At 40.5% G+C, this 19,959-nt stretch overlaps 1 protein-coding gene across 1 annotated transcript in view; it reads right to left on the reverse strand.

The window, feature by feature from the left end:
* Positions 1–19,959, reverse strand: part of PLXNB2 (plexin B2) — an 80,536-nt gene that overhangs the window by 49,963 nt on the left and 10,614 nt on the right. The window contains exons 5-12 of the mRNA XM_009818002.2: positions 19,117–19,243; positions 17,282–17,432; positions 14,827–14,941; positions 13,975–14,077; positions 13,403–13,504; positions 7,800–7,892; positions 6,564–6,645; positions 2,082–2,254 (exon numbers count right to left, since the gene is read on the reverse strand). Coding sequence (XP_009816304.2) covers positions 2,082–2,254; positions 6,564–6,645; positions 7,800–7,892; positions 13,403–13,504; positions 13,975–14,077; positions 14,827–14,941; positions 17,282–17,432; positions 19,117–19,243 — 946 coding nt within the window. The remainder of the gene's footprint in view (positions 1–2,081; positions 2,255–6,563; positions 6,646–7,799; positions 7,893–13,402; positions 13,505–13,974; positions 14,078–14,826; positions 14,942–17,281; positions 17,433–19,116; positions 19,244–19,959) is intronic.

Raw genomic sequence — 19,959 nt, forward strand, 5'->3', positions numbered from 1 at the left:
TCGTGTCTCCTGTGGCAGACTGTTATGTACAAAACTCTTGCCTGGTGTTTACTCTGTTTTAAGTTTGCTTCCTCCACTAAAGCACTGTGATTTTGAAAGGCAAATGGATCGGACTCCTCTCACAATCATTTCACGGAGCTTTTCCAGCATTTTTTTGCCATGATTTTCTCCCTTCACATTCACATCAGAACAGTGCACCTTCCTAGTGCACAGTGCTGCCCCACATAGTGTCTTCAAAAGTTCCTCTAGTCCCCTGATCTTCATTACTGCACCAAATGGTAGGATGCTGCAGAACATGGGCTGATGCTTATTAAATAATTTGCAATTAAAATGAGGACTGAAAAAATCCTGCACTTGCAGTGGACTTCTCGGGTTGAAATACGGCTTGAACAGGCACTTGAATTCTGAATATTTGTTGGGAGACTAACCTGCTCTCCTGTGTAATATTTGGAGCACCTCCAGCAAGACCTTTTCAGGTCTTCAGCTTTGGAGGGCTGCAAGTTTATCACCAAGAAGTGGGAGGTTGCACAGTCCCAAATGCAGTAATTGGAAGCCAAACAAATACAGCTTCTGAAGGTCTGGACTTTAATGTCTGCTCCATCAAAATCAGAGTTTCTTAGATCTGAGCAAGTCTTAGCACAGAGACATGGCTGCTGCTGCCTGCTGCCCAGCCCAGCTCCAGAATCACTTGCTCTGTTTTCCCACTCGTTCAACTTCCTAAAACTTCTGCCCGCTGGCCATCCCTTTGCACTCAACCCATAAGTAAACTAGCTGAAAAATGACTCAATGGTTTGTGTAGATGTTTCCAAATATTTTGTACAAATCTGAAGCTAACAAAAGCTTTGAAAAAAATAGTATTTTAGTATTCAGTATTTACTCCCTAATCACGTACAAACAGTATCCCAGGTGAAAACACTTTTCTTTTTCTTAATTTTCCTTTTCCTTTTCTTAATTTTCCTTTTCCTTCCCACTCAAATCATCTTTACCTGGGCACAGCTATCACACAAGTATTCTCCCCACTTTCCATCAAGATTTCAGGGTATTTGCCTTCCTTGGCAGACCTCAACTGTTTACCTGCCATTTCTTCTTAGAAATACCATATGGCCAACCTCATCCAGCGTGCTGCTGGTCTGCCTGTACCCACACTGCATCTCTAACTGTGCAGCCTCAGGAGATTCAGCATCTCTACCAGTTTGAGCCACAGGTTTCAGAATTAAACAGCTCCTAGTGAGTGAAACATCCCTCTCAACCTCTGTCATACAGTTACCACGTTTTGTAATAGCTTGGGATATGTTCTCATCAAACAAAGTGTCTGAGTTTCAAAGTACTGATACCACTATCGCAGCAATTTAGATTTGCCGAGTGGCAGTATGTATCACTCTATTCTTGACAGTTATGCCCAGAAAAACAACATTTCACTTGGTGCTGAAAAGGACAAGGATTTGTCACTTCTTGCTTTGGCTACTGGTCCACCAAGGTGGACAACACTCTTCCCTTGCCCTGGGTGAATGCTCCAACCGCAGAGTAAGGGGTGCACATTTGGCCTCTCTGACTTCTTACATACAACTTCTACAGCCTTGGGTTTGATTCTGGTGTGGACTGGAAAATATCACTGACAGCTGGAAAACACATTGTGACGCAGAAACAACACGCTCCCTTATTAAATACTATTTAAAAATCTAGTTTGAAGCCTGTTAATGAGCCTGCTAAATGCTTGTAGTTCCAGGAGCAGTGAACCTCTCTTATAGATTTATTTCAGGTAGAAAAGACTTCAGGAAGGAAAAAAATCCATGCTAATTCCCAAGAATCAAGTGCTACGTTTAAATGTACACTGCTAGCCTGGCTTCTGGCACAGTGAGGACAAGGCTTGAAAAACAAGGAGCCTCAAAGACTCCATTCAGTCTCTTATTTTGAGTCTTTACAAATCTCTCACACACATCACTACTGGCATTATTTCCTTGCAGCTATTTCAGAGGCTTACTTAACACCCTACGAAAAAAACTGCCTTTCTGTATGAGCTTGCTTGGATGCTTTCTCTTGAAAAATAATACACTGGTAGGGAGAGAAAAAAGAAATCTTACGCGAGTGATTTCTGGATGAGGACACGTGTCGGTGGGAGGAGCATGACAGAGTTTTTCATAAATGCACTTGCTGGGCTTGCCATCTTCTTCACACCAGACACACTTATAGTCGCGATGGGCTGCGAGGCATAAGCTGCAGTCGCTTCGTCCATAAGAGCAGTTGTACAGAGTCACTGAAATATGAACGGTAAATGCACTAAGACATTTTCCTCTGTTTTAAGGATATTCTGTGTGTTATAGGAAGGAGAACTAATGCTATGTACAAAGCCTGCCTGGTGCTCAGTTGAGTCATGTGAAGAATATGCATGCTCTGTACTTAACCCCTGAACGATGCTGAAAGAAAACTGTATTTTTCCCTGTATGGAAAAACCTGAAATCTATCCATGTGCAGAGTATAAATAAACTATCAAGTAGAACCCAAATGCATTTTTGTCACTCAGGCATTGTCAAAACATTTAAGTACAAAGTCCTTTCTTTAACTATCCTCAATGAACCTTCCTATACAACTGTTCAAAGACTAGTTCAAACAAACAGGTCCTCCTGGTGCACCAGGAGTCAGACGTGGGAGGGTATAAACTCTGCATGGGTATCGGTAGGGACAGACATCAGCTGGCATGGGACCTCTGCCAGTCGTGTATTTAAAGGAAGAGAGTGGCCTTTGTTGGCTGTTTCCAGGACAGTTGTGCCTTTCCAAAATCATAGCTAAAGCCTGAACAAAATAGAAAGTTAACACTTAATGAAGTGCTATCCTTTGTTCAAGTTAATACCTCTTCATTTCCCCATTCATCTCTATTTTCTTGCTTTTGTTTTCCCTTTTGTCTTGAACTGCCTTATTCCTTCTGCAGCGGGGTTTAATTCTAGTTTTTCTGAGCCAAGAAATCAGGTCTGACAGTCATGCCTCTCTTACTGATGAACCATGCAGCAACTGTCCCAGACACTAAGCTTGCTTTGGCCCCCATCAATCTCTAGCACGATGCACAATCCCTGAACAAAATTAATTTTCCCAAATAGATGAAAAGTCTTGAGACATAGCTGGGTGGTTCAGCACCATAAGGAAAGCTGGAGCTTGCAAGAAAACATTTGGAGATGCACTTGAGAGCTAGCCCAGAAAAAATCAGACTGAAAAGGTGCCACATGTTTCACTAGGGGAAGCATGCAAGCTGCACAGATTACTCAACGTGTGAGTGCTGTGCTTCCCTGGGAAGGTGAGCTGCCTGTTGTAAAGGGGGGAACTTCTTGCTCCCTCCTTTTCTGCTCCTTCCCTTCATCCCTGCTTCTCTCTATTTTTGGCTGCTCTTTTTTTCTGGCCACACAGCCTCACCCTCTGTCACTGAGGTTCTGGCACTTGTTGAGTCTTGTTGTAAATCAACTTTTTCTGCCAGAACGGCAGAAAACTATCCAGGTTTCCTCCTGTGCTCTTTCAAGAGTTAAATGTGCTCACAGATGGGAGTGGGGAGTACAAGACAAACACTCAACACCTCCCCTTTCCAGTAGTGATAAGCTGTTTTATGTTCTCATTAAGTCTCAAGAAATGGTACCCTTCGTGACATTGGGTTTTTTTCAAAGGAGTTTCATCCTTAAGGATGCAGGAAGCAAAGCGAAGTAAACAGAGGTGATCAGATGTGGGCAAGACAGACTAGGATAAATCCCTTTGAGACTGTATATGGCAAAGGCCATAAAAAATGTCTATTTAAAGAAAGCTTTTATTCTCAAAGGAGCAGGACTCTAGGAAGGACACCAGCAAAAGCACCCTCCAGTCACTAACATTTCAATGCACTTGATATCTTCCTAGATAACAGCAGCAGCAGTAGCTTTTAAAATCTAATTCCAAGAGGCTACCATGTCAGATTCCTACTGAAATGAAAAAGTAAAATGAGAATGCTAGTTTTCCATTATTTTTCAGCAGTGCCCTTATTCCCCTGCCAGTCATGAACAATATTACAGATGCCCAAAACTTGGCTACAGTCTCTCTGTCACTTGCATGAGAGCATACAGCCTCATAAGGGCAGGTTTTCTCTAAATGATGCATATTTAAAAACCTCGGCATTCAGTTTCACAGCTAGTCTTTAGTAGAATAACATGTTTTTATTCTTTCCCTTACACTGAGGAGTTAATGCAATGACGAAGGCTGGTTTTAACCCTTCTTACATCTAATCAGCATATAGACTTGATTTCAAGTAGCTTCACCAGGACAAACTCTGTCGAGACATCATTGGATGTGTCTGCAAACCCGAGGGACTTTGGCATTTATAAGAATGAATCGATGAGAATAAGCCTCCATTTGATTCAACCCGTATCTTGAATTCTCAAGGAATCAACGAGCACAAAGCAGGAGTAGCATCATTTGCTTCATGTACTGAGCACATCAATACAGAAGTCACTGAGCAACAAATATAACCCAAGCAATGTTTTCAACAGTTTGTGTCTTAACTATTCACTCTGTATGCTGGATGTGAACGTAATGCTGGGGAAAAGCACTAGACTGACATCCCTGGTACGTTGTTGTTTGCTTTTATAAGCAGAAGAGACAGTGTGGGCAGTGGCAAGGAAAAGTTTCCTTGTGTCTACGCTGTAAATTGCTTTCGCAGGAACCAGATTGCTTTCTTAATCCAGCACTCTGAAAGGCTGCTATCGCACAGGGACTTGAGCAGGTAATATTGTTAAACAAATCTTCCCCTTGCCTTCCTAAACCCTGCATTTCCCACCCACACTGCCATGTGGCCACCTGATACAGCATGGGAATACGCTTACTGAATTACTTTGTTATCCTGCATCTGCTGGACAGGGATTTTCATCCCATCCCTCAGTAAACAATGCCAGCGCTGCAACATCTTGACGTCTCTCACATCCAGTTGCATAAACGCAACGGAGAAAGCTACAGCCTTAAAGCATTAAACACTCCCCCTGTTCACTGATCAGCTCATTAAATGTACCAGCAGCAAGCCACTCATTAGATTCAGACTCTTATCCATCACCTTGAGATACCAGCTGTGAGATCATTGATAAAAAGGACAAAGGATAAAAGGGATATATTGGATTTCATACTGTTCAGAACCCCTGATGGCTTGAGATGTAAAAATGGTATCGCAACTTAGTATTCACTAAGTGTTATACAAAGAAAGGGTTCTTTCACTGGCAGGTTCAAAGGTGCTTCTCAGCAGCAACCATATACCCAAAGCCAATTCTTTTCAAGGTGCATAAAAAACACTATGGTCCAGATTTTATATGGCAAGGAAATTTAAAAGCAGGAGAGAATTTGGATTAAAAAAATCCCTTTTATTATAAAAAGAGACATTTGTTTTTCAATTCTCTTCTTGCAAGGGTTCTATATTTCAATGTGAATGATAACATTTCTTTAATAATTTAGCTACTTTTTTCCTATGTTTTTCCCAGCCTGGGAAAAAAATGTTGGGAATATTTGGTCAAAATTCTGCAGTTTTAAACACCACAGCCTTTGAATGGAAATTAAGACAGTGTGAGGTTGCAATATGACCTCCCTGTAACATTCATGCCAGGTCCTCTTTTAAGTGCTTTCAACACTGCACACAGAGCCATAGGGAAAACCTTCTAAAAACGTAGTTCTATGCTGCCAGTAAGAAGGGGAATAAATTTAAATATTGTACAGATGGAAAGAATATGGTCTGAAGATGTAATCTGCAGGGGAAATTACTTGGGGACAGTATTAGTCTTCCTGACGTTGACTCATCACACAAGTAACAAGTGTGTTGCCTCACAGTTTTTGCAAGATTATGCCTCAAACTTCAGTCCAAAGGAGTGTAAGGTATGTCCCAGCTCCCAGATACTGCTTCACTGGAGCTTCCTCACCTCAGCTCAGGACTAGGCTCACTGACCTAATTGCTTCATCGTTGTACATTGAAAGAAATAAAAATAAAGAAATAAGCAATTTATATCAGAGACCAAGTCTTTGTACTATAAAACAATATACTTTTTGTTGCCATAGAAATAAATGAATAAAGTAATCAGCTGAAAGCACACTGAATGTTTCTGTGTATTGCTGATAGCCAGCAGATGTAAAGACTGCAGAACCTGTCTGAGCTGAGACGCAGCTGAAAGTTGAGATTTCAGGCGAAGTCCATACGAGCAGCAGTGAGAAGGATCCTGTTGCTGCTATTGGAGGGGGCAAGTTCATTGGGAAAGGGGAAATGGCCATTGAAAAAACACAAATCAAACTACTTAAGTACGTTTGAACTGTGAAGCTTCGCTATTAAGATTGCTCTTCAGAGCAAAAGCGAACTTGAAAATAATGGTAGCATATTTAAAACAGCCTTTAATACACACAACACTGATATTTAATTCACGAGTTTAATATTAATAACTTTCGATCTGTCAGATTTAATTGTTTCACCCAAACCAGTAAAACCTACAAAGGTAACATTCTTATTCACATGACTCCAAATTATGAAGGAATAGATTTATGTTTACTGTAATTAACCCCCCTTTAATCCCGTATTTCATACTTACCCATCAATTTGCTGTCAATCTTGACCTTATCTGTTCTTATGGATAAGTTAAGTTGTAGGGTTTCATTTGCACTGTAGGAGAACTGGAAAAGATGACACAATAGGTATTTATACCTTCTTTTGGCAAGGTTAATTTCATGCATTTTCTATGATTCTCAATAATCAGAGCTGTGAAGGTTTTAGAAACTATCCGAAACCTTATGGTCTTTCCTTCATCTTGGCCAAATACATTTATAGAAAAATGTTTTAATGAACCTAATCCTTCACAATCAGAATTGTCAAGTATCAAGGGACAGCAATATCTGAATACCCGCTTTTCATTAATTTAATTTACATTTGGTTGTAAGTATCCAAGTAGCAAAGGTACTGTTCAGATTCAGTAAGTATAGCTGCTGACCCTGCTGAGTTCTCCCTTCCCACACCATCTGGCCCCATTACTTCTGTGGACACGGCAGACTCGCACCACATGGAGGGGAAATCTCTTGCATCTTTTGCAGTGCAACCCCCTCGTTATAGCCAAAGCACAAGGTTCACATGCTCCAAGACATGAGCTTCTGTTTAGGTTGAAAGACAGCAGCAGTAACAACCGGTGGGAAAGAAAAAGAGCAAAGAAAAATACAACGGCTTTATAAAGCAAATGCTTTGCGCTAGGCTCAAATGCTGCATAAATGCTAATTAGTTCTCAAAACTACTCTGTTAGTAAGCTTATAAGACATAAAGGTTAAAGTCAGCATAACTTTGAGCTTGGTTTTTTGAATATTATTTCCTTTCTCTGTAAAATAAACCAGAGTGAAAGATGCATAGCTAGTAAATGGCCAAACAACAACATACTGTTACCATTCCCATTTTTACAGAAGTAAAATGGGAAAGATAATGAATCGGAGAGGGAGAGCTCTGAAATTCTCATCTTTTATCCTCAATGATTTCACCTGATTGCATAAAAAGTGAAGAATAAAAGAGGAATGCTCCTGAATTCCTCCAGGGACAGTTCAATGAATCCATGGATTGCATAGACAGAGAAATCAAGGAGCAAGATCGAGGGCTTTGAGGGGAGACCCCAGGAGCTCTGAGCCAAAGCTGCTGCATTTGACTGCTACTGCCAAGGGAGAATCTCCTTCAGAGGTGACTTTCTTCTCTGAGGGAAATGAATATTACCCCTATATTTCTGGACACACGTGGACATTGGAACTATAAAAACTGAATATATTTGGTAGGTGAATCATATTTTTGCATTTACCTCTTTACTCATGAATGAAAATTTTCCTTCATCTGATTCATCAACAAGAGCTTCGAATTCAAATTGGCTGTTTCCAACTACAAATTTTTTATCCTATGGAAGAGAAAAGTTCAGCTTAAAATTTTTACAGCATCACCAAGCATAATAAAATATCACCATGTAATATCCTGTTCAGCACTCGAAGTAGTAAGACCAAATGGAGAAGGCTAACCAGTTAAAGTCATCTCCTGAAAACAAAGCTAGTGAAACACTCAGCCAGCACAGTCTCCTGCTTTGCTGCACCCTTTCAACATTCATTAAAGGTGGAAGCACTAGAGCAGTACAAATAAAGCAAGAACATATCTAGCACTCCATTTCAGGGAACAATAAGAAAAAGCCAAGAGATGTGAATACTGAATGGCTTCACACATCCGATGTGTTATTAACAGAGCTGTGTGAGTTCTGCCCTTTAAGGTTTTCTCCGTAGGGATCCTGGGCAGAGCAGGAATGCAAGAATTACATGGGAAACTGGAATGAATATCTCTCAGACCTTGCTGGCTTTGTTTCTCCTGCCTCACCATGACTCCAGCTGTGTTTTCACAGGACAGTCTTTGATGGCAGCACCAGCTTAAGGATGTTCCTGCCTCCTAGACACCTTCTTCCCTGTCTCTTCTCCCTAGGCCCTAAATCCATTCACTGCTGCCTTTAGGCTGCACCACATACTGACCCGTGCTGCACGGGCAAAACTCTCAGCTTGGTTGTTCTGTGATTCAATCGAGGAACTGAGCTGGCTAAAATCCAAACACATCACCCCACGACACTGTTTTTGTGCTCAGTCATTCTCCTGCTCTGCCCCACAGCACAGGGGTGCAAACTGCTTTGCCAGAAGAACCAGAGAAAGAAATAAGTAGCAAGGATATTTTCAGGCAGTATTGTTGGTAAAGACTTAAGAAATCAGAGCCCATTGGGGGACAAGACCGCCTTCACCTTTTTAGAATCACAGAATACCTTGGGTTGGAAGGGACCTTTAAAGATCATCTAGTCCAACCCCTCTGACATGGGCAGGGACATCTTTCATTAGATTAGGTTGCTCAAAGCCCCATCCAACCCGACCTTGAACACTTCCAATGATGGAGCAGCCACAACTTCTCTGGGCAACCTGTTCCAGTGTCTCACCACCCTCATCTTAAAGAATTTCTTCCTTATATCCAATCTAAACACACCGTCTTTCAGTTTAAAACCGCCACCCCTTGCCCTGTCACTACAAACCTTGATAAAAAGTCTCTCTCCTTCTTTCTTATAAGCCCCCTTTACATATTGAAAGGCTGCAAAAAGGTCTCGCCAGAGCATTCCCTTCTCCAGGCTGAACAACCCCAACTATCTCACCCTTTCCTCATAGGAGAGGTGTTCCAGCCCTCCGACCATTTTTGTGGCCCTCCTCTGGACCCGCTCCAACAGGTCCATGTCTTTCCTGTACTGAGGACCCCAGAGCTGGATGCAGGACTTCAGGTGGGGTCTCACGAGAGCAGAGTAGAGGGGGAGAATCACCTCCCTTGACCTGCTGGCCACGCTTCTTTTTATGCAGCCCAGGATACGGTTGGTTTTCTGGGCTGTGAGCGCACATTGCTGGCTAGTATCTAATTTTTCATCCACCAATATCCCCAAGTCCTTCTCCTCAGGGCTACTCTCAATTCGTTCATCCCCCAACCTGTAATGATATTGGGGATTGCCCCGACCCAGGTGCATGACCTTGAACTTGGCTTTGTTGAACTTCATGAGAACTTCACTTTGATGCCATCTGTGGATGTAAAGAACTAGTCCCTAGTTTTGTCCAGAACTGCCCAAGTCTTGGAATACATGGCAAAAAATATAATGGTTACTTGATTCTTCTTTCCTGCTCCAAGGCTTAGTGAGTTGTCTTCTGCTGTCACCTAAGCCTTGTGTATGAGGATCTTATCCTATTTATTTGTAGCTAATTCTTCAATGCTGGAATCACTGGTAACTCACGGGCCACTAGGTTTATCTAATTAGTGCAGTGGAAACCTTTCCTGTTGCATCGTCACTGTGACAGTTTGGGTAGCAGACACAATAGCCCACCAAGGTTTGGGGCTGAGGAGGAGCACATGCTTTAACCAGGTAAAGGGCCTGACTGCAGTCTCTGGGAGGTTTATGTTATAGAGGGGAACAGACCATTTACTTCTTCCTTCTCAGAAGCTGCATATAGAAAATAAGCTACTGACTGAGCTCTGAAAAGCCTTTTCTGAAAGTTTTACAGCCCATTCTGCTTTACAGAAAACATCTACATACTCCAAGTTTTAAAGCACCTTACAAATCTCTTTTTTGAGGAATGCTGCCTTGCTTTCCCTACTCTATATTTCAATGTATTTTTCAAAAGTATTCAAATTCTGCTGCTGCTGTGTAAGGCTTTCCCACACACTTAACAGAAGGTGCTGGGAGAGGAGGGGAGCTTCGGTGTGCGTGACAGCTGCCACCGGGAGCAAACTGACATCAGGAGTTGCTATACCAATCTCGAGCTGAAGGTCACATTCAGCAGTCTGGGTGCAAGAGGAGACATGTAGCAAACACTGGGAAGCGGGTTACACATCAGACACACATGACAAAGACAAATCCAAATGGGAAATTACTTTTAATGAAAATCTTGGGAGGGCTAATAAGCTTATCTCGATGCTGGTATATCTGTCTCTTCTACTGTGCCAGTCTTTCAAGGACTCAGCTGAAGAATGGCTCTCTGAAGTTGCATGCAGTATTAGTGATGAGTATGAAACTTTCCCCTCGCCCACTTGTCCTGGATGAGGCTATTGCCAAGAGAACGATGACAGCTTGGATTTGCTTCTCCTTCCTACTGAAATTCTTTCAGAGGAAGGAGAGGCAGAAAAACAGCCAACAGCTTCTCCTCCTTTAGTCTATTTCCCTCCAGCAGAAGCCCTCCCAAGGAGATTTATTCATTGTACTGTAAGTGTTCACAAGTTAAGAGGCGCATACAAAAAGTGTGAGCTTACTCTTCCACCCTCAGTTCTGCAATAGCAGTTTTAGAAGCTGTCCCCATCTCCTACTCACTGGGTAAGCCCAAACCTTCACTGCTTATCTCTACCTAGAAACAGAGATGCTTCTATGCATGATATTGGCTAGTGCACTTAGTCACCCATGATTAGGTAGGCTGTGCATCACCCTTTAAAGCAAAGCACAGATTAAACCAAGATAATAGAGCTAGTAGTTCAAAGTGACAACAGAACATTCATTCTTGCTGATCAACTTTTTCTAAGCAAGAATTTAGGCAAGGAAAATAGGAGGAAAATGGATATATACCAATGTTCTAATCAACCTTAAATGTGCTCAAAGCTGCATGACTGCTACCTCCAAACACACTGTAATGCCCAGAATATCCTGTGGCAAAATCGTTCCACATGAGAAGCCACATGCTCTTTTGACTTCGGGCTGCAGGCCAACCCTTACAAAATATCCATCCATGGTTTCTCCTGAGCCACCCTGCCCTCTATGAGATGTTTACCAAAGGCTGAGTGTAAGTTATGCCCTTACTCAAATGACCTTTCAGTAACCAAAGTTATTGCTTCAGATAGCACGACCCCACAGGCATGAGTGCCTATACAATTACAACTATTTCATGCCTTATTTGTCTGTTTTCACATATACTTAGAGATCTGTGTATACAGCTGTAGTCACTCTGTGTGCCTATTCAAGTCCTGGCACTGAAGGCATTATTACTTTGGCTTAAAAATGCACCTCTGTACCAGGATATATGGGTCTGCTCCCATGACAGAGATGATGTTCCCACATGGCTCTCACCTAAGAAAAATTATTCTGACATCATTTGATGCTCATTGCTCTCCAGCATCTTTCCAGCCTAGGGCCTATGCATTCACCTTACTTCTTACAGAGACTTGAATTCCATGTAAGCCTTCCCAGTTCCAAGTTAAATAAATGCATACTAGGTCTGGTCTGTAGGCAAACTGTTAAACACTGCTACCCATGACAAAGCATTCAAGCCACAGGATGTGTCTGCCTTGGTTAAATGTAACTGATACCTCACAGGAAAAAAAAAAAGAGCAGAAGCATTTTTGTTCCCTTTCTGCACTAGTAGTTCAGAAAGATTAAAGTGGTTATTCACAGAATAGGCTCCTGCTGCTGTTTTTCCTCCTTGGAGGAAAAGGGTCCTCTAGAAGTCAAATTCAGCACATCTAGATTATGCATCTGCCCTGAATTTCTTCTTGAGAGAGAATGGGCTCTTCCACTTATATCAAGGGAGCAGGGAAAGATTTTTCCTCTTCTGCAGAAAAACAGCTCTTCACAATGCTGAACAAAAGAAATGTGAGTAAATTCTCTGGAATACTTCTCCATTTTTAGCAAAGAGAGCTGTGGCCTTTAGGTCAAGTCTTGTGTCCCTCAGCTTGCACACAGCCAGACATCCTACCAGGGACCAGTCCTGGCATCTTGGAGAACAGATCAAATTCACCAAATTGCTTTTCTTTGTTTACACGTATTTTAAGATCTCCAAGCAAAAATTTTTATTTCTGAACATATGTTTGTATAGCATGGTCTTGATAAATATATAGCGTAGTGATACACAGCATGGTCTTCATATCATTGGAGTGCTTACAGGTTGCTTTTTACCCTTCTCTGAATACCCTTCTTACATTGTTACTCTCCAGACCTGTTTACCCTTTTCCATCCCTTGGCAGGCGTACCAGAAGTGATAGAAGGACTTTGTAAGCTATACAGTACTTCAATTTGGCAAAGGAAAAAAAACAACTCAAAAAACAAGAGCCTTCTTTCCCTTGATAGATGTTTGGTAGTTAAAGCAATCGATGCAATCTCCAGCTTATCTATCATCAATTCACATTTACACAAAGACAACACAGAAACAAACAACAGAAACTAAGAACAAAACTAAGAACTAAGAAGCAGTTTTTAAGCTTCATTTTTATCAAACTAACACTAACATTTTATGCATTGTCTAGGTTATAAAACAATTGAAAGCTTGGAGTCAAACTCTGGCTTATTAGAAGCTTTGTAATTTACTTTCTGGAAGCAAGTACTGAGAAAGAGAAGCCTTTGCTACAGCTGAGAAAATACCTGATCTTCTGGTTTGATGGTCACTCACACACACAAAAAAAGCAAAAGATTGTTTTATCCAAACTAAGAAACATTTAATTTCTGAGTGCACTTTTTTCTTTGAAAAGTGAAAACTGAATTAAGCACACTGAGTGATGTCACTCTAGAATAAAAAAATGTGAGTATTTAATTAGAAAAAAGATATGAAACATTCACAATTTATAAATCTCCTCTCATTTCATTAGAAGAAAAATAATTGTTAAGTGTTTCAGTAGGTCCAACTTACATTCTTTAAAAAAAAAAAAACCACATCTAGTAGTTAAAATATTTTGTCCAGCTCTGATTCTGTCTTGGTGATGACTCTACCACAGTAACCAATATTATATCAAACTTGAATTTGTAGCTCTTTTCCTTCTTTAAAAACAATTACGAGCAGGATCTCCAAGGAACACAAACTAATGCTTTAGTTTAGGGGTGTGGTTGCAGTTTAAGTGGAATTCAAATGACAGCTAGCTTTGAATTAATCTGCTTACCCGATAATAAGCTAGATGTCTTCCCTCAAAATACACTGTTGTTTGGTACTCCATAGGTATTATTGGAGGGTTAGGGTTTAGAAACTGCGGGCATTCTTCTTCCTGGGGAGAGAAACATTTTATACGTTATTCCAAATAAAAAGTCTTATCACAACAAGCTCTGATGGCCTTCGGACAATGGAATGATTGTTCTGAAGAACTTCATGCTTAAAATACAGTGACAGATTTGATTACACCCTTTCAAATTAGACATGCTAAAAATGACTGCAGCATATGTCAAAGCTGTGGGTGATTATCTTTCCCAGCCTTGAAATCTTGTTCCTCCCATTGAAGCAAAATAGTAAAGGGAACAAAAATATCCTTTCAGGAGTTATTCAGTCTCACTGCCCCTCCTCAATCACACCCTTAAATTCCCACCCCCGCACTGTCACTAAAAAAAAATCTTACACTTCTGGCGTTAACTTTAGAACAATTTTAAAATCCCTAATTCAACAAACTGATACGAGGGAAAAAGCAAAGAAAATATTGAAGTGTTCTAATAAAAACCTAATAATCTTATTTTTAAACAGTACCATATTTTGTTTAATCACATCCAGTATTGAAGAGGACTCTTCACAGATATGTCTCTTCCAGTCCCACTGGCAATTCCATCTATTGCTTGCACAGGAATAGCATCTACAAATATAACATGATAGTCATGACAAACTGTCAGGCTTCTTCCCCCATTGACAAAAAAAGTAAATGAAATTCCATCTTTATTCATGGAGGGTAGATCAATCTGTTACAGTGTCCTTACTATATTAAGCTGAAAACTTCATAGTAAGAACAGTTCAAGAACCCCAAAAAGCTATTTTCTCCCTTAAATGTTTGAGCAAGGATCAGAAATCCACAGCATCTCGCACAAACTTTGAGATCAAGTCTGAGAGGACTGGAAATGATCTTGATCAACCTCCATACATAAGATGGAACAAAGTGGGGTTTGGGTTGGCTGTGCCTGCCCTGAGGCAGCAACATCTTGAGCAGGGCAGATGATGGGGGAAGAGTCAGCTTTCACTGTCCCATCTGAACGCAGCGCAACCCAAAGCACCAATCTATCATTTGAGGGAACAAGTAGGTAAGCAGATGTCCACAGAGCTCACATATAGATACATTAGCAACTACAGAAATGGCAACCCAATGAACTGGCCTTTAATTATACGTGCCATGAATATTCCTATTCCATGTGTTTTATATTACTGGCTCACCTGGTGCCCTTCAACCATTTTAAAACTCAACCATTTTTTATGAAAAAGGATTTGGACACTGGCAAATTTTGAGAGTGCCAAAGGCTTAATTACAAAGTGATTGAGTAACTCAGCTGCCAGTTAACTGTAACACCATGCTACAGGATCTAAACACCTAAGTTAAGAAGCTGAAATACTTACGGCTGATTTTCAAAAAGATTCATTGCTTCTTCACAGTCATAAAAAGGGTAAGTATGTGATGCAAAAAATATCTTGTTCTTTCCAAAGGTTAACTGAAGTGGAACCGAAACATGATCTATCAGAAAAAGAAAAAAAAATTACCTAAGTGGTTGCTGAATTCTTTAGCTCTTGAGCTGAATGATACAATGATAATAGTTCTATTATTTTACAGGACATACGCAAATATTTAACTATACTGTTGACACTCTGGATCTCATGACGTGTTATACTTCAGATCTATAAGCTCTCTTTTGTCTTTTTAAGCTTTGCAAATTTTTCAGCATGTGGTTTTCAGAAGAAAAGTGGAGATGGGATAAACGGAAAAAGCAAAATGACAGAACAGCTTTGTTTATGGAAGTGTTTCTCAGTGGTGCTATCATCATGCTAGAATTTTAAACAGTCTAGAAGAATAAGGAAAACTGAATAAGGAAGTAATTGAACACATGAAAACTGGCACAACAACAGTCATTTTAAATACAACATTTTCTTAAATATGAATATGTCTGCATGTAAATTTACTTGTTTCATTTGTGGATTAAAACTGTCATCGTCATGTGAATTAAAGGAAGTGATCTTTGTGGTTAATGCCCAACAGTGGCTGCAACGCTAAGTTACCACAGGCACTTGTGATCTTCAGTTTACCGTACATGATTTCTCCACAAATGTACTTCTCGTCTGGATCATTACTGAACTAAGAGTGGAAAATTAATCTTCAGAAACGGGTGCTTTCCTCAGCGAAGCTGTTTGAAATACCTTTTGCAGAAATCATTAAGCCCTTGTAACAAGCTATTTCACAAGCTATTGGGCAATTTCAGACTCTGCTTTCCTTGAACAGGTTCTTTGAAGAAGCTGCTTGGCTGGAAGTCACCTTTGCCTGCACTGGGTCCCCTTGAATATTTCAGACTGGTAGGAATGCCAGGGGATTTCCTAACAATGGGACTGCGAAAAAGCATCCTTCCTCTCTAGAAATGTCCCTTTGGACATTTGTCTCTAGAAATATTCCCTTTGGAACCAACCACAACTGAAGTAACCCAGACTTTTCCAAACTCAATAGCGTTTCTTAACAGAAAGTGGATGGCTCAGGACTTTTTGTCACATGCTGCCAGGAAGCACTGCCTGTGTTCATAACTGTCTGCCTTCTGCTGAAGTGTCTGCCAAGCTTCTGAGCGTCTTTATATTACTTTTGAACATCCTTTCAGATGGATCCCTGTGCAACAAACTCAAGAGAGGCATATAATTTCTAGGTGACTTGGTTACTCTAATGCCATCCCTGACAGGCTTCTAGTCTCACATTTTATGCTGGAAGATATCAAGATGTCATGTTTATCAACCCAGTTGGTTTATGTCCTGCTTTACAAAATATTTAGGGAATGTGAATTGGCCCTAAATAAGAGTGCTGCTTTAACACTTAGCATAATCTGATACTGTGACACACCCCAGCTAGTTTAAAACTTAAGAGTGAGATTTTAGTATCATTACTCTTCCTGCAGCTAAAACTGGATTTTGAATCTGTTTCAGCCTTAAGAGAATTGAAACTTATCTTGAAAAGTGCTTCCAAGTACTGCTCTGACAGTTCATGGCTGTTGTGATACATATAAAAGGGTTATCCTCAGGGGTACCTCTGCAAGCTGCAAAAGCACCCATTTTTTTGGTTTTTTTTTCTTTTTGTTTTTTAAACTGGATACATAATAAACAGTGCTGTATAACTCATTTTATTCCATGTGTTTATGCATCAAGACGTATGAACTTAAAGCATGAATAAAGCACTATCTAGGAAATAGCACAAGAATTATGGTTGGCAACAGACCTTAAGCGTATAATCAGTGGTTCAGAACAATGATACAGTCTTTAATTATACGATCACATATTTTTCCACTGGACTTACTATTGCAGAAGCTGGAGGGCACATAGTAGAAGAGGCAGAAAGCTTTATGAGAGAAAGGACAGCCTTGTGACATGGACCAGAACACAAGCCACTGAACTACAGCTGACTAGAGCAAATCCAAGACATCAGAGATGAAAAGCTTCACATCTGAAGCACATATGCACTTCTTCTGGTCCCAAAACTCAGAGTGATTAGGGTAAGATTAGAGTAGCTGGGTTTTGTTTGTTTGGGACACAGAATAGCACCTCTCTGGCTCCGTGTCTATGCTTCTGCCAAAGCTCCTGTTTCAGGTTCCTGGTAGAAACACTGGGAATGCTACAGCTTGTAAATACAACAATGGAAAAAGTTTGAGCAAACCTTTTTTTTTTTCAAAATGTTTAAATGGACAAAGTTCAGCAATAGACTATTTGGGGAAAGGGACTGGAAGAGGAAAAAAAACTTGTATGCAGCTCATATAAGAACATCACATTAGAATCAGCAGGCTATGTTCTTTCCTTTTATTATACATGGAGTGTAGCAATATTTCTTTACCTTGACCTTTTGGTGTTGGAGGAATTATATCGGGTGGATCACAGATAATAACCCCTTCTTTTAATTGAGCGTAATGGGTTGTTTCACCAAATGTACACAAAACTTGGTCACTCTCAGTCAAAGTTGGCAATGGACTTACAGTCAGTTCCACCTGGAAACAAAATTTTAAAAGGGTAAAATACTTGAAAGAAATGAACCAAGACCCTGTAAGATTTATGGCCAGAGAATTTCAACTGCTCTTTTTTTTTGGCCAGCGGTGATATTTTGACTAGTATCACAGAAGATGGTTCTGCTTTTGAATTTTTATTTCTTCCCATCTGCTAACCTTTTCTTCTTATACTTCTACCAATTTTTCTAGGCTGGGTCTATGTTGAATTAAACTGGTAAGAAAACCTCTTGTCCTGTTAATGCATTAGATCAGAACAAAAATGTCTGTACAGACACACCCAAAGCCTTTTATTCTTGTCCTCAGCATCAAGTTTAGCAACAGTAAATAGAAAAACTTAATTAAAATTACATTAACCTGAGGTGTTACTAGTGAATAATGAAACCAAGGCTGGATGGGCTGGAAAAGCTGGAGTTTGAAAGGGCTGAACAGAGAATTGGCTTCCTCATGACTCAATGTACATGGCAAGAAACCCACTGCTGAAAAAGGATTTCTGAGTGATGGTGAGATCTTAACCTCCTCAAGGAAATTATCAATACAGACTGCATGTGAGAAACTAAAAGCAAAACAAAATGGGAAAACTTAGCAAGGAAAGAGGAAAAAAATGAAATTAAATTTTGGATGCTGTCCTTGATTTAATGCTTCAGGTGTGTTAATTACACAGTTTAACTTTTTCCATTTTGCATTGCCAGTAGAAATGACAATCATCCCTTTCTCACTGAAACTGGTCCATTATGTTATGAGCTGCAATGTTTTTTGGTGAGTAAAGGAATCACGAGGAGACAGTGGCATTAGTGGTGTTACAGGCAGCATGTAAACGCTCATTTGAAGTTGGGTTTGGTTTGGGGTTTTAGGTATTTTGGCCTCAGATGCCAATATGAGACACCAGAGACTTGTCAACACAAGTTGACAAGATCTGAACTAAGAGAAGGTGTGGATTTTAACTGGACTAGTTACACTCTACTAACATTTTTATTCAACACAATGCTGTTTACATCATTTAGGAATAGAATTAAAGTGACTTGAATGAAAGTCTCTTTCTTTCCGATTAAGAGGGATTAAAAGCCATTTTACTGATTTTACTTGCTGAGGACCCCCAGGAAACCCTCAGTCTGCACTGGCATGCTCCATTTGGAGTTAGAGCAAGCTATGAAACCCTGGTCACACTTCGAACACTCAGTTTTGTTGTCACAGAGTCGTTTTGCATGCTGAATTTACCTTCTCCATGTACCCAGACAGACTTTGCTGTGTAGGCAAATCCACTGCTGATTTTAAAGCAACAGTTTACAGCTTTGCTGCTTACTTAAGTTTGTGCTCAGTAAGCTGGAAGAGCAGCATGAAATCTCCCCTATCAATTACTTTTTATGGGTTATACAACATTGTGCAACACTTTCATAGTATTCAGATAAGTGTAAGTGCCTTATCATCCATATTAGTGCATCATTTTGGTTTACAGAGAAGGTCAAAAAGAGCACTTAGAAGAAACATGAACTGCAACCTGCAAAAACAGCAGGCAAGAAAGAGCACTGTGAGAAACACCAGAGACTGAGATACTCAAAACACTATCCCATTCCTAGTCTCCACCATGCATAAAGAAATGCCGATATTCATCTTCCTGGTAGTCACATCAAAGTGCTTTAAGAACATGTAGGGAATTTTCTTGTCATACCTTAGCAGGGGCTCTGCGACTCATATTTAGAGGGTCTGCACTAATGATAGTCATGCACGTGCCACTTGGACTCCACAGCCAGTGGTTCTCCTTATCAGCTGTTCCACAGTCTGCCTTCTTTGTGCACCTGACAAAACAGGAACAGAAACCAAGGCAAAGCAATATTATAGCGGGGCTCTGCTTTCTCTGAACTAGGCAACAATTTCAGGATTAGAGCCTAAAATTACAACACAAGATGACTGGGAATTTGCTTTAATATTGACTATTCAGGTTGCTAATAGAGAACTTTTAATGGAATAAGTGGAGGAATAAGTATTGATGGTTTGAGATGTCAAAAGCAAGTGGGGAAACATATACCTATAATATTTTGGACACCACCTTGGATTAGACAACCCAAACCCATACAGAGGCAGTAATATTTAGCACAGGAGCCATCAGGGAACAGAGCCATTGCCTGGTCATCTGAAACCAGGCTGATTAATCTTCATTGTAATATATTACAAAGCCCCGAATGAGTGGGCACAGTCTAGTTTTTCTGCAGGTCAAGTGGCAGACACCTATGTGTTGTCAGTAATAAGACACCCCACTCATGAAAGTAAAATGCAATACAGAAGTATTGCTGGGGGCACACAGGTTTGTGGAGAGCTCCTGGGAAACTGTAGTGCTAGGAATGTTACTTTTGTAATGAATGTTTTCATTAACTCCTGCCACTATTTAAGACCTCTCTCTGCCAGGCCACCGTTACCATTACGGTAAGACAACAGGGGTTGTGCAACATCACCAAAAATACAGTGACGTGATTTTCCCAGCTCACGTACAGGAAGGAGAGGAAGAAGAGATGCT

This window comes from Gavia stellata, chromosome 4, assembly GCF_030936135.1.
Source record: "Gavia stellata isolate bGavSte3 chromosome 4, bGavSte3.hap2, whole genome shotgun sequence".
Taxonomy (NCBI): domain Eukaryota; kingdom Metazoa; phylum Chordata; class Aves; order Gaviiformes; family Gaviidae; genus Gavia; species Gavia stellata.